The sequence below is a fragment of the Halyomorpha halys genome, unplaced genomic scaffold (assembly GCF_000696795.3).
Source record: "Halyomorpha halys isolate HHAL.00 unplaced genomic scaffold, Hhal_1.1 Scaffold212.1, whole genome shotgun sequence".
Classification (NCBI taxonomy): Eukaryota; Metazoa; Arthropoda; class Insecta; order Hemiptera; family Pentatomidae; genus Halyomorpha; species Halyomorpha halys.
Window position 1 is genome coordinate 1,062,901 of NW_027107855.1, and position 15,386 is coordinate 1,078,286.

At 30.1% G+C, this 15,386-nt stretch overlaps 1 protein-coding gene across 14 annotated transcripts in view; it reads right to left on the minus strand.

Annotated features, from left to right (window-relative positions):
• CadN (Cadherin-N) overlaps window positions 1-15,386 on the minus strand; it is a gene marked incomplete at its 5' end in the record, with an annotated part of 700,644 nt that overhangs the window by 66,476 nt on the left and 618,782 nt on the right. For all 14 annotated transcript variants that reach the window (XM_067046228.1, XM_067046224.1, XM_067046230.1 and 11 more), the window contains 1 exon segment: window positions 10,346-10,461. In XM_067046228.1, the coding sequence (XP_066902329.1) occupies window positions 10,346-10,461 (116 nt within the window).

Here is a 15,386-nt window from a genome sequence, read left to right on the forward strand (position 1 = left end):
CATCACTTTTGAAATATTAGCTTGAAACGGGAAGAGGAAACTTTAAGATAGTTAAATCGAGCAATATTTAAAAAACGCCTGAAATTGAAAAACAGCATGAATCTCCATACAAATTGTGGGCCAACTTTTTTATGTTTATAATAAATCTAAAAAAAAAATTTTTTTTTTTTTACTTTATTAAGTTTATTCACAACTGTAAAAGTATTTTTACAACCAGCGAATGAGATGTAGAGAGAGAGAGAGAGAGAAAAAAAAAAAAAAAGAAAATAAAAAAAAAAAAGTCATGAAGGCATGAAGGTTAAGGTCATCCAATGATGCCTCTCCATTAAAATTGAAATTTAAAAAATCAATTTAAGAGGTCCCTATTCCAGCTCCTTCGTAAACGTCGTCTCGTATCTGCCAAGTCTAGTGTTGATAGTCCTTGAATTAGAGGATTAGTGTGTGTTGGAAGTGCGTCGTGAAACCGTTTATATAATGATTTAATGGTTGTTTTTACGTAGGCATTTCGTAAGTCTTTGTGTAAGTTCTTGTTACTGATATAGGGGGGAGCGCTACTGACCAGTCTTAGTAATTTTGATTGAAACTGTTGCAGTTTCAGTAAGTTAGTTTTTTTGGCATATCCATAAATTTGTGCACCGTAAGTCCAAATTGGTCTGAGAAGGTAAGTATAAATCTTTAGTTTTTCTGAAAGTGGTGATTTTGATTGTTTATTTAAAAGATGAAATAATAATTTAAGTCGGAAATTTAGCTTTTGTTTTTGTTTGGCTTGAATTAAATTTGTTTGGCTTGACTTAAATTTAGCTTTTGGTTTTGTTTTTGGCATAAAAAATTTTTTTCAAAGGGATTATAAAACCAAAAATAATAGAAGGGAATATAAACAATACACTACAGGTGATACAGTTCATATCTACTTCAGGAACAACCTGGGAAATTAACGTTAGATCGAAATTGCTCTATCATTTTCAAATAAGAAGATTTAGTTATGATACAGATCAACATCAATAAGAGCATAGTCAACAGACATTGTAAATATTTACCTCTCATCTCCAAAATTTAAAACCTACTAAAGAGCCGCATTTTGGGCCGAGTAAAATAATGTGTAACGAATTGAGTTTTTGATGCAAAATGTTCCAGCACAAAGAGAAAATTAAGGTTCTTCGTTTTTCTTTGAGGAATCCAATCAAAAGAAAATAAGAATTCGTAACTTAAAAAAAAATATGTTTAGCGAAAAGGCGTTTAGTATTACATAACAGTCTTAAACCTTTTTTTTTTTTTCAAATCCTTTGTTTCAGAGAAAACCACCCTCAACTTTCTGTAAATATGCCTTCGTACATCACAGCTAGGACATTTTGATGATCGTTGATAATATTTACATAATTAGTGAATAACAGTTAACTAGAAAAGATAGTTGGTCGAAGGTATTAACATTAAAAAATATTTCAAAATTAAATTCCAACTTGAGTAATTTCTCGTGCAACCCATAAAGAAGAAATTTATTAGATATTCACAAGATGAACTAGGAATAAAACTAATAAGTAACTTAGGGATCAGAAAGAAATATGAAGAACACTAACTACACATAATTAAAATTTATTAAAGAACAAGTTTTAATTCGGAGTTTAAATTATTCTGAGGAGGGGCAGTTACTCTTCCAAATGGAGGGGAGGGTTAAGAAGATATTTTCTTCTCATTACACTGCTTAGCTAGAGAATTTCTATTTTAATCAGAGGCTAAAACATTTTACTCCTAAAAGTGAAATTTAACTTCCTGGGAAAATTCAACCGACGCAAACTTACACTTTATGCAACGGAATCAATAAGATAGATGGATATGTTTTATTTATTTGTAACAAATTTCGTGGTGTAAAAAAAGCTACATTTACTGGGAGTTCTAACTTTTTGTCAAAATCAGAAGAGTTTGTATTGGGAGCAAAAGATCGCATAAACCCATTTTTATATAATACTATGATATTATAGAGAATTAACTTAAAACTTATATAATTGAAATTTTTCTTTGGGATTGAAAAGGGCAGAAAGATAATGGAAATAATGGAAAAGTAACAGGGTTTACTGATGAAAAGAAGGCCCGTACACAGCATGAATCAAAGCTCCATTAGACAGAAAATCAAACGCTTGGCAATACACTAAGGGAAAAACTTTTCAAAAAAATGCTGATTAAAAAATCGACATAAAAGACGGTTACATATAAAAGGGACTAAATGAGATGCTGGTTGGCCACTTTACTGGCTTGAAAAAAAAATTGTAATACTCCAGCTGCTGTAGAAGAAAAAACTCTTTAATATGCTACTCGTTTTCCAGTTTTCCAGCTCTTAGATATGCTCTCGTATTTAAACATATTAAACTATTTCATAACTTTTTTGTTTAAGAAAACTTTAGTGGTATCCATAGTTTGTTCGGGCGTGTGATATGGTGCGAATAACAACACTAAGTGGAATTAATAATTCTACTACACCAGAATCTTATAAAAATAAACTGGAATCTCACAGATCCTTATGAAATATGCATGTATCTAACATCTCATACTTTTTATTTATTAATTCCCTGTTATAGAGGAACATTACTTTAAGAACCAGTTATCAATTCCAATTATTCAAAATATCTACTTTATACTTTAATTTAATATATATGTACTTCAAAGGAGAGAAAATGTTTTCTCTACGTATTTATTTATTCGGCTATTCAGAATATGCTTAACAATAAGGAAAGAAATTTCTTGATTTCAGATCTTATTTTTAACTTTGTAATTTTTATAATTGATATATTTTATAATAATTTATTATACCAAATTTCCTACATCCTTAGGATAATTCATTAGGCAGCTACGGAAAGGTAAACAATAAAAATAAAAATTCGATCCTTAAAAATGCCCAAACAATCCATCAAAACGTCCTATTTCTTATTTTTCCCTCCAAGCGAAATACAGAAACCAGAAAGCAGGAAAAAGAAATAATAAAGAAATAATAGGGGAGACTTACTGTAACGAATAGCCTACAAGGAAATTGAAAATGACAGAGAAATGATAAAGTAAAGCTCTTAGTCCGAAAAATGGCCACGACGTTAAGAGAACTGGTAAGGAAAAAGAGAATTTTCTTATTCCTTGTCTTTCAATAGAAATGTTTTTGAATAAAATTTGGCACGGAAACATTTCGCTGTTCGTGAAATATAAACCAGAAAAAAAAAAATTAGGAGTATATCAAATGCTTTTTTGCTGCTTTCCTGCATTAAAATAACAATTTCAAATGTAATCAAAGTACGTGATGTATAAAAATATCACAAAGCTGAACAAATGGAAATAATATTTTTCTGAACACTATTTATATCTATAAAATTAAAAAGTTTATCTATAGATACCGATGGTTGACTTTCTTGGATAAGTGCGGTTCCCATTCAAATTTTACATCTTGGAGTGGATGTAATAGATCCATTTCCGATTTCTGATACATATTGACAAAGCGACTGAGGAATTGGAATTATTAGAGATGAAAGAGGAATTTCTAAAGCAGCTGAATCATATTATTGGGATCTTGGAAAATAGGGTCAAAATCAAAATATCCGAGTTAAAAGAAATCTAGTTGTCATGTTATTTCGATTTGGGGTACATTTACTATGAATCTTAACAATTTACAATAAAGATCGTCAAGTCGAAATATCGTTTACAAGTTGAAAAATCCATATCTTACAGTATTTCTGCTGACAGCCTTAACGAATTTCACGCCTGAATTTAAAAATTATAAAAAGATATTGTTATATTTTTTATTAATTAACATATATTTATTATATTTTAATTTAATTACTAAAATTTGCAAATAATTATATACGTTTTCATAAATATATTAATTGTATGTTTTCTTATATAATACTTAAAATGAAACTGAAAATATGTAGTAAGACTGAATTAAACAGAATAATATATTTATTAATAAACATATAGTTATTACATTTGAATTTCGTATTTTTAATGATAATTGGATATTACTACCAAAATTTGTAAATAATTATTTTATTTTTCTTAAATATAAATTTATATCTGTTCTTACATCAGACTTCTGAAAAAGGTGATGGATTTGAAAAAAGCGTCAGCTCGAAAACTATTTTCTTATAAACTATTATGACAAGTTTAGTAAATGCATAAAATTAGATCTCATTTCTTGTAGCTACTTGCGATAAAAATTATGATGCTGCTTTGAAACTCTGGTAAGTAATAAAATGGCTATGAAATGTTCTAAAAATTCAATCCTGGAAAAACGGTTTTTGGCCGCAAACGCCTTTATTCCTCCTCATTGTATATTTTCACAAGTATCATATAAGAATAAATATTATTAATCTATTTTTAAAAAATAATATAATTATTTACATTTTTTGTAAAAATGTATTAATGAAAAAAGAAAAAGTATAATAACATCAAATTAAAATGTTTGGTCTATTTTTTAAATTAAATTAAAACGAAATTGAACTTGTGTAAGCATACGCGTGTGGGTCTTTAAAAAATTTAGAAAAATCAGATTGTAACTTTCATTGCCCAATCCTGGTATATAATATCATCCACTAAACCCCATGAAGGAGTAAATCCATAAGATCTGACATAACAACCTCCCATGTTGTTCGGGTCTGATTCGGAAGTATACCATTTTTTCAGAGATTATTTCATTTTTATAGAATTGTTCCTTGTCCAAGTGAACAATGACATCGATCAAAATGGATAAATCCTTGTCTTTCAAGCTATTCTGTAGTAAATATTGCCAAAGAATTACAGCATTTCCGTGACATAAATTTGAGACGATACTATTGTAAATCATCAACCAAGCTTATCGTAATAGGAACGGGGCTGGGCTTGGTGGAAGAGAGAATGCTGAAGCCACGGAAGACCAACGTTAGCAAAACAATACGGTGCTGTGTCGGGCAGATTAGGATAGGGACCACGGGACCAGCTTCAATTAGCATAAGGGCTCTCTGTGTCCTCTCTCGGTTATTATTGAGGGGGTAGATACCAAGGCTTCATTTATTATTGCATTATACATAAGTATGGTTTGAGATAGTGAGGAGGGATCTGATATAATGAGAGATAGAGAGAGATGGATACTCTAAAACTGAGAGATATAGTTATGCACAGATATTGACAGAGCAAGCAGATGAAACTATTTCGTAGATACGTGATAAAGATGTCAGTAAATAATAATAATTTCTAAATTGAATATTTATAACACTCCTTTTTATAGTTATTGATAATTTTAGTTTTTAACCGTGGTTTAAAAGTTGTTCTTAAGATTCTACTTGTTGTTACCGATCGTTAGTCCATTTATAATATTATTAATATTAGTTGGTCATTTTTAATAATTTAGATTTTACTTTAATAAAAAATTTAATCTGAAATGATAAAGAAATTAACAATATTTAAAATATTAAGAGTTATTCTCCGAAAAGTAAATACTGTATAAATAAAAAAATATTGACAGTGGAAAATGGAAATTGTGATTATTTAAAACGACATAAATACCATTTAATGATAAATACAATTTAAGATGGACCAGCGTATAACAAGCGTGAACAGAGCCTTCTCTTCTCCGTAAAGAATATTGAAATTTCAAAAAATCTCTAAAAATCTGTGAGTACGATGCCATGATATATCCCGCTCTGATAAGCGGCTGCGAAACCTGGGCTCTGACAGGTACCCTAGAAAGCGGATCGAGACATTTGAACGCAACATTCCCTGTCCTATTACAGAAGCTATCTTGGATCAGCATCTTAACACACGAAGGAGAAGAACTAACAGTGAACTTCTTCGAAGAGACTGGTCAGTCAATATCTCATGATATTAAGCTAAGGAGGTTAAGATGGGCGGGTCAACAGGCTCGAAGCAATCCATCAGGACGCCTCTGCACAACAATGAATGCCAGTATAGCTGGCAAGAATCCAACCGAAAAAAACAGATTCATAGACAGAATCGATAAAGGTGCGAAAGAGCTGCATGCAACAAACTGGAAAGCAGTAGCTCAGGTCTGTAGAGCCAATAAAAAAAAAAAATACCATTTAACAATTTTATAACTTCATTAGAATTATATATTTTTTTTAATAAGTCAATAATAGAGAGCACCACTACCAAGTGGAAATACTCTCAATGATACGTACCAACGTATCATTGAGAGTATTTCCTCATCTCCTTCCACCCGCCTAGTGAATTATCATTAGTAAGATCGTAAAGGTGTCCAACTTAATGAATAATAGGCACCTTTAAAAGATCGTAATCAGGAACATGTCCAATGAGTATCCTTCGAAATGATATAAAATAATTATCATTTTGAAATAATTACTTCACATTAACAAAATTAAAACCCAAAGTCCCCCCAACCCAAATTCGAACCTAAAAAATAACCCGGGTAGTATGTCAGGGGTCTTCTGGTTAATATTTCAGCCACTTCCTCTGCCGTATAAGGGAGCCAATTTTTTAAACCGTCCTTCCTTTCTTCCAAGCTAATGAAGCAGGGGGAAGTTATAATGAAAAAGTTAACAATGAAGTTGCTTAATAATCTATAAGCAAGAGCAGTTGGCTTTGACAACAGGCCGCCAGGTTGGACTGACGCTGTGGCCAAGTTTCGTAGCGAGGAGGAGGAAGTTTTGTGTTTTCGTTGATAAAACTTGGGTCTGCCGCTTCGACGGTCACGGGGAAAGAAAACCTGTTGGGAAACCATGGATGTCGGAAGTTTCTGCAACCATAATAAATTATATAAGGTACGTCTAAGGTGTCAATGAGTAATTAAATTTGTAGTAAGTAGACCTGTCCATCTCAACTTTGGATTTTCTTTATATTTTTATCAAGAAGCAATATGTCAATTTTAGTAAATTGATATTTTTTATATTTCTACCTTATTATATCAAGAAAAGAATTTATTAATAGGATTTATTAACGTAAAAGATTATTAAAAATATTTTTTTTTTTTTAAACTTGAGATTGAAATTAGTTATTCAGTCTAATTCAGTCAAAAATTAATAATTTTTTTAAAATGAAATAATTTGTATCCATTTAAGTCTCAAACACTGTTTATTAAATTTAAAATGTCCTACGTTTCGGCCGATCTGGCCATCCTCAAGGACAATCTTAGCTATAAATCTACACCTCACATCCAACTATTAAAATTGTTTGTTTACAGGCAATTATGTCTATTTAACCTATTAAACATTGTAGGTTAAATACCATTTAACCTATTAAACATTGTAGGTTAAATACCATTCCACCTATTAAACATTGTAGGTTAAGTACCATTTAACCTATTAAACATTGTAGGTTAAGTACCATTTAACATATTAAACATTGTAGGTTAAGTACTACTTAACCTATTAAACATTGTAGGTTAAATACCATTTAACCTATTAAACATTGTAGGTTAAATACCATTTAACCTATTAAACATTGTAGGTTAAATACCATTGTTGATAAGTGAGTAATAATAGTGCAAGATAAATTGTAATCAAGTGTTAGGGCTGGTTGGAACAGCATGCAACAATTTTAATATTTGGATATGAGGTGTAAATTTATAGTTAAGATTGTCCTTGAGACCAGAAAGTTTGACATTTAAAATATTAATAAAGAGGGTTTGAGAATGGATTCAAATATTTTATTTAAACAATAAAACCAGCCTCGAAGAAGTGATAAGATTATAAATAAATTATTAATTTTTCACAAATAATTACCGACATGATAGTGAAAAGAGAGCAAGTTAAAAAATATGAGACAACAACTATAAGCTAGTCTCAAATTTAAGCTTACTTGAAAAATATTCCTAGAAGCTTCCTTCTAAAATATCGTAGTTAACTTTAATTAATGAACTAACTTCTCGCTCTCTCCCCATCCCTATTATTTTTTCTGAGAGAAATTTCGTGTATTTGAATAGACCCCATTTTCTCTAACTTTGAATTTTGAAGAGCCATATAATGACTAATTATTATATGGGAACTTAATGTAATATATAATTAAATTTAAATTAAATCTGTACCGCTACAACCTATGGAGGGCCAGTGGTTCAATACTTTGTAAAGAAGTACTGTTACTAAACCTACGGTCGTGCATGGGGGTGATTTGGTCAGAATCACACTCGATCGCCAGATTTTTACCCAATTTACAGGAGTTGACTAACTGCTACAGTGTAACAGAAAATAATTTTCTCCCAAGCCGGGTTCGAACTCGGGTCTTTGGAGTTAGTAGCCACGCGCTTTACCCCGTGGCTATTGCGCAGGGTCAGACTCATAAATTTTGACTAGTAATTATACATAGTTTTCATTAAAGTAATCAAAAATTGGGGTGAAATAACGGCCTTTTTTTCTTCCCACCTCTTGTACTATATGTACCCAAGTACTCACATCAATAAAAAGCGTACGACAGACGAACAGGATTTTTAGGTGTAATATAGAGTCCATTATCACCGACTAAAAATATAATGATATTGACATTTAGTTTTTCAGGCCTAGTGCTGATATAGTTCTCAAATATAGGCAGTAAAGCGAATAATTGATTAATGGAAAATCATATTATATTTTATTTCCTTTAAGGATCTCCATTGTGTGAGTACATAGCAACACCTATGACGAGTAATCGTACCACAATAAAGACTGTAAATAACTCAGAAACCAATACTCGTAAAACGACGGGTTATTTACGATAAATTGCCTATTATCCGCTTCATCGCTCCATCCTACAATATGCCAACATAAAAGGAATTAATATTGATGAGGTAGTAAGAATTTGAAAAATAATGTTAGCTATAAAGATTTTGTTCAAAAAATTTAAAAATGATTTATAACTCCAGTAACTAATCAGGTATATTTCCAATAATCTTTATTAGGCATATATGTGTATGATCAATATATTTTTCAATTTTTCGAGAATGCTAAGTAAAACTATTATAATTTATGATATTTACGTTTAAAAAAAAATTACAAAACTGCCTAGATATAAGATCATACACTACGTTAGTCACAAACATTTTCAGTAAATTTTGTTGTTTACCTTTTCCTCTGTCCATACTTTGACCTTTCTATTTTAACTATAGTTTGGACTGGAGAAGAAAAATGCGCCCAACGCACACTATAAACATAACTTTACTTGCCTATCTTGCACTATTCAAATGAAATACTACTCCAACCACTTTTCAATCATTATCAACTAATTTTATGATTAATTGGATCGAACAATGTTTAAATGAAGAATACGTCTGATTTCAGTAAATAGAAAATTTTGTATACCAGTCAAATTTTAATTCAAGGTCGTTTAAATAAAAATCCAGTGACCTACAAGCAGGCTGAGGTCACTATAATTCATCTCCGACATTTTATTATTAAATATTAGTACAGAGTTTATAATTATTTTTGATTGTGAGTTAAGTGGATATTTGCAGAGAAGAGTAATTTTGTTTTTCAATTAATTGATTTATTATAATTATAATTTTTTTTTTTTTAGAGAAACTGCTTATAATATTGATATAAGAATGGAGTAATGGAAGATGAAACATTGAAACACAGGGAAGAGATGAAAAATGTAATAATGCTAAAAATAATTTAGAAAACTGATATTTTCAATTCATTATAAATAAAATGCAAATAAAAATGAATAAATTTAATTAACAAATACTTTAGAAAAGAATATTTTCCCACTTGTTTTTTAGTTCAATAAAATACTAGTAAGTGAGTTATCAAGTACTTTAAGAAGTTATCAAAAATATCCCGGGTTCAATTTGATTGCTCTGGAGGATAAAAAGAAATTAATTGCTAATGAAGAGGCCTTCACTTCCAAACTCTAATTACTTTTTAATTTGGAGAAAATTTCGTTGCTTCCGGAAATTAACTCCAAATAATTAAAATTAAAAAGTGTTTTAAAATAAACGCTTCCAATGAAACAAAATAACCATACGCTTAAATGAAATATTTAAAAGTTTTAATTAATTCAAATTTATCAAGGTCATTAGTAGTCAAGTTTCGTTTCTCGTTATAATCATGGAACCGGTAGGTTTCAGATTTTTTAATCTGAACACTCAACCTAGAGAATATTAAAAAAAAAAATCATTGATATCATTACCGAGTATAAATAGATTCTACTAAAAAAGAAAAAATAAACATGTTAAATTAAAAATATTTTACAAGACGTATAACAGATTTAATTTTCTATTATATGAAAATAAAACTTTTAGGAAATTTTGTTAGTATTATCTTAGTAATATAAAGATATAACTTGGCTTTTGTATACAGATAAAATATATAGACTTATATAGAACCATTACTTCACAATTTAAAAATATAAGATTTTATTTAACTATATAATAAAGAAGCTAAAGACTTACCCTTTTCCTCGTCTCGTAGTCCAGAGGCCCTGCTACATAGATTGCACCTGTCATATTCTTGACAGCAAAAGCACCACCTATGTTACCGCTTGTGATCTCGTATCGTATACGCGAGGCTGTAACATAAAAAAAAAAAAAACATGATACTTTTAGAATTTTTCCTCCAGACGCCAGTAAACTTGGAAGATAATACATGCAGAAATAAATGACTTAAAGAAAACACCTAGTGCTCGAGGTAGCAAGTTTTATTTCTTTGAAAATTCAAAACTTTAAATCAAACTCAAGAAAAAAGATTCATACAAAATTATAATAATATAATTAAATAGCATAACAAATATTTCAAAAACATCTAAATAATGGGCCCATAAAATATTATAGTAAGCCCATAACTTCATTTTACAAATGGTTAAATTAAGTACATTAACTAGAAGCATTATCAATATGTCATAAAATTAATAATTCAACGTGCAGGATATAGGCCGCCATATTAAACTGTTACTAAATACAATAATACAATTTGTTTGGTAGTATCGTTGCTTTGATTTTATAATAGCACATCGGATGATTTTTTTAATTCGTATTATATCCAGACTAAGGTTGTATTGTGTGATCCATGCAAGCTTTAGCACAATCTATGGTGTACCACGGTAGAGAAAGTATTTAGTGCTATCTTTGGAATACGTCTAATTCGAAATAAAACAAAAAAAAATTCAATAGTAACCAATATATTACAGATTTAAACACTAAATAAATGTTTTGTTTTTGTCAGGTAAAAAAAAAGAAAGAAAATTTAAGAACCGGAAGATGATAGTTTATTGTGCGGTATGGTGTATCTAAATCTCCTGCCGGAGTCGATTAGGAGAAAAAATTGGAAAAATTTTGGTAAACAAAAAAAAATTCAAACTCAACATTTTTTATTTCTTGACGGATGTTTCAGATTTAAAATCTTTGCAACAGAACAACACGTCTGTTAAATAGTAGTTCTGGGCGAGTGTCATTACATCTTTGTTTTCAAAGGGACAGGACGGGTGAACACCTCTGGAATGTTGCTCTAAGTGGTTCAATGCCACTAGATTCAGTTGATGATATCCCAATATTTTCAGTAAAACTAATGAAACAACTAATGAACTCAAGAAAAGATGGTCATTATATTCTCAGCTATAAGAATTCTTCTTATTTAGGTATACACAACTAAACTGGCAATTACTTATGATTTCCGCAACAATGAATGATGGGTAAAGTAAAATATCATCTTCTGTCGGAAATTAATGATATTTAACTAGAGCAACTCTCCCTGTTGCAGTAGATCCTTCAATTTTCAAAAAATAAAAAATTGTAAACGTTGGTAGAAGTATTAAAAAAAATTTGAAGATTAATAATAATAGTATCATAACGCTTTTATCTGTCTTCGTAGTCCCTTCAACTTAAAACCCACACTGACCCAGTTCGCATCACCCCTTGTAAATCCCAATAGCGGAGTACATACGATATCATAGCGCTGAGAGCATCGTCTTCAAGACCCCAGGTGTAAGCTTAAGATAAATTATTTAAGACGAGATAGGGAATGAAATTACGAAGGAGGAGCGGGAAGGCATTCAGGAAGGAGAGCCATACTGCATTAGTTATAGTCCGGTCTTCACCAAGCAGCTTTAATCTTTTCAGGAGTCAGCTATAATCTGCGGTCTTGGCTCAATGGATAAAGTTAAGTGCATAGAAGTAATGGAACAAGTTTTTATAGTATTACAAGAAAATTGGCTGATATAAAATAAATTACGCTATTTAATAAATGATACCTAAAGTATTCATATCACATATTAAAAAAATTGAAGGATCTGTAGCAATTAGGAGATAGATTTATTTTATATTTATTATCTGTATTTGAATGTATGCATATTATTATAACCTTGTAGATAATTGTTGCGCTTTATTTATTTTTTTTTTTAGGGGGGAAAGAGTGTTAATCAAGAAAATATCGAAAAAAGAATAAAAAAAAAAAAAGAGAGTATAGAAATAAAAAAAAACAAAACCAAAGACGAAAAAATCATGATTAATTTTATATATGTTATAAGTATAATACACTATGTCTATGTTTTGTAAGAATTAAAAAATATTTTTTGACTGGATATACAATATGGTGTGTATTTAAAAACCCAATAAGTTGGGCAGCATAAGTTTTTTGAATAATTTTTTTTCTCTTCGTTAACATTTGATGTACTTGGCCCAACTTCAAAGACCATGAGGCCTGTTTATTTTATCTCAAATTATAAAAGACTTTATTGCTTGAATGTTTATAAAATATTCCTCGAAAAATTGAAAAATTCTTCGAAGGGAGAATGGGCGAAAACCGTTATCAAATAAAATTTTTCGCGGTTAGTTTTCCAATTGTTTGCTGCGTTCATTTTGAACATGTAGAAGCGAATTTTAGACAAATATTATACGAAATCTTTATAAATTAAATTAAATTTTATACAATGAGACAAAATTGGTCTCTGTAGTTCTAATTATCTGTTGTTAAAACAGTCTCTCAAATGTTAGAAAAAGTAAAAAATAGTAAGAAATAGAGCTACTTCTACATTGCTCCAGATCCCTCAATTTTAATAAATTAATTAGTATAAATCTTCAGTGATTTGTACTTGGCATACCTTTTTATTGTTAACATAACTCATAAACTCCATATTTTTAAGAAAATAGAGAAAATACTAACATTGAAAAAAAAAATGATTACACAATGTATTTTTAATTAATGATATTTAAAAATGTGTATTTCATCTTAAGTTGTTGCATTGCTTTATGAGTTGTAGAAAACCTTGAAGACGAAGGAGAACTCCGAAATGTTATTTTATTTAGTTTAAAAAAGGAAGACAGTATAAAATGTGGAGTTATGATAATTATAAAAAAAAAAAAACCTAAAGTGCGGGTCACTGAGAATTTATGCTATATAAGTTTTGTGGTGAATAATAGTAATAAATTATTTATTTCTTTAATATTAATAAAAAAAGTAACAGGGCTGCGAGAGAAAGCAACAAAGTCCACTGAACTAGATTCCTGTTGCCACACACAAGCATGAAACTGCGTCCCATTCGCGAAAGCGAAATAAGAAAAGTTTTAGATTAGATGGCGATATGTTTTATTTGCCTACAGTTGATTGGGTTGGTTCCAAAGCCTACAGAAAAAAAAAAGTTTCCGCGGAGTTTAAGAACTACTGAACTCGTACAGAATAAAAATAAAAATCAAAACTTTTCAAAATTACACTTCAATCAGAAGGTAATATTTTTATAAAGTTTCGATACTTAAAAAAATTTTGCAGAAGGTATTCTCGAGCACAAAATGCAAAACCAATTTGGAGGTAAAGACATAAACAAAAAGTTTTGTTTGAGTTGCGTAAAGGAGCTGTGTTTGCTCGGTAGGCACAGGAATTACACGTTTGTATTTTCTTCACAAATAGCCTTTCTTTTTCTTGTTTAACATAAAAGAGTTGTCTAACCCCTGTTTACGAAGCCTTAAACATTAAAAACAGCGAAGGTTACTCAAGAGAATTTTACCACCTAATAAATTATTTAACATTTGAAACATCAGTTACTAATATCTTAGAAATTGGAGATATGATTTATCCAATATGAATAGTTCCAGCAAATGATAATCAAAAATTGGATATTAAAATTTAGAGGCATCCCAGAAGTGGGTGATTTCGACCTCTATAGCTTGGGACTCTTTTTCCAATTATTGTGGACAGTTAAAAGTTCTCTAATTGGCATCTGAACAAAATAAATTTAATTGGTTCGAATGAAAATCTAATCCGATCCGACTCTTTAAATACCCTTTGGTTATTTAAAATTTCATCGAAGTCATTGTCAAGGGTAGGGGAGTTCAAAGAACAATACAAAGTAAAATTAAACTTAATGTTTTGGGAATACTTCTCAATGGCTTTAATTTCACGGCGTTATTGTCAAAATATTGTTAATGAAATCATTATTTTTACTGTACAAAGTATTTTTAGAAATTTATAATAAATCCAATCGTATTTATTGTTCAATTTTAAACAGATATACATTACTGATCGATACTGATACAGGTACTGAGATTGTTGGAGATGAATTGTTGCTTATGTGCTTGTTTGAGGGAAAAAGCATTGCCCTCTCTATGCAACCTAAAACGTATACTTCAAAAGTCACATGTCAATTCTGTTGAAAATGAATACTTCCAAATCATTATTAATAATCGATTTCAGCCATTTTTGTAACTATGATTGACGTTTAAAAATAACCTCCCACCTCAGTTTTGTGATTTTCAAAGGCCGTTGTAGCTAAATGAGTTGAGGTGACACTTTAGCAACCTCATACTCGCAACAACGACGGTTTGATTCCGGCACGGCTTACCTTTCATTTGATGATGGTCCTGCGCAATGGTTAGAATAGATTCTTACTAATAGGACTACTCCTTCCCCTCATTATGCCAGAATTAGTCCAATATGGGGAAAAATGTCTTGTGACAGTATCGATGTTTATCGTTTATATTGGGATTTAAGAACGAAAGAAACAAATTTCTAATTTTTAAATAATTTTTAACTGTTCGAAATAACAATCAATTTCAGAATTAGCACATGCAATTAAAATGATATAAAAAAATCAAAGTGTTAAAAAATATTCAAGATGATATCTACCCGACCAGACCAGACACAAGTTCTTCATGTTACTTTCTTTTTTTTTTAATTATTTATTTAATGTAATTTACAACTGTACAAGATAATACAATAGATAAATACGTAGCATGTTACATATACACTTGAAAATATTGGGAAGGAACCACACATTGGTGGTACTTCAAACATTAATTTAAATTAGAAGGTCCCGTGGCCATCTTCTTTTCAGACGCCTCGGAGCATTATCAGGAATTGTTAAGGATGAAAGATTAAGAATTAATAGGTTAGGATGGTTAAGGAGTTTGGAATGAAAAGACGAATATCTGTTTTGGGTCAAATCTGCAACAAATGGGATGTTAAGGTCTTTGTGAATGAGTTTATTTGTGACGTAATAAGGAGCAT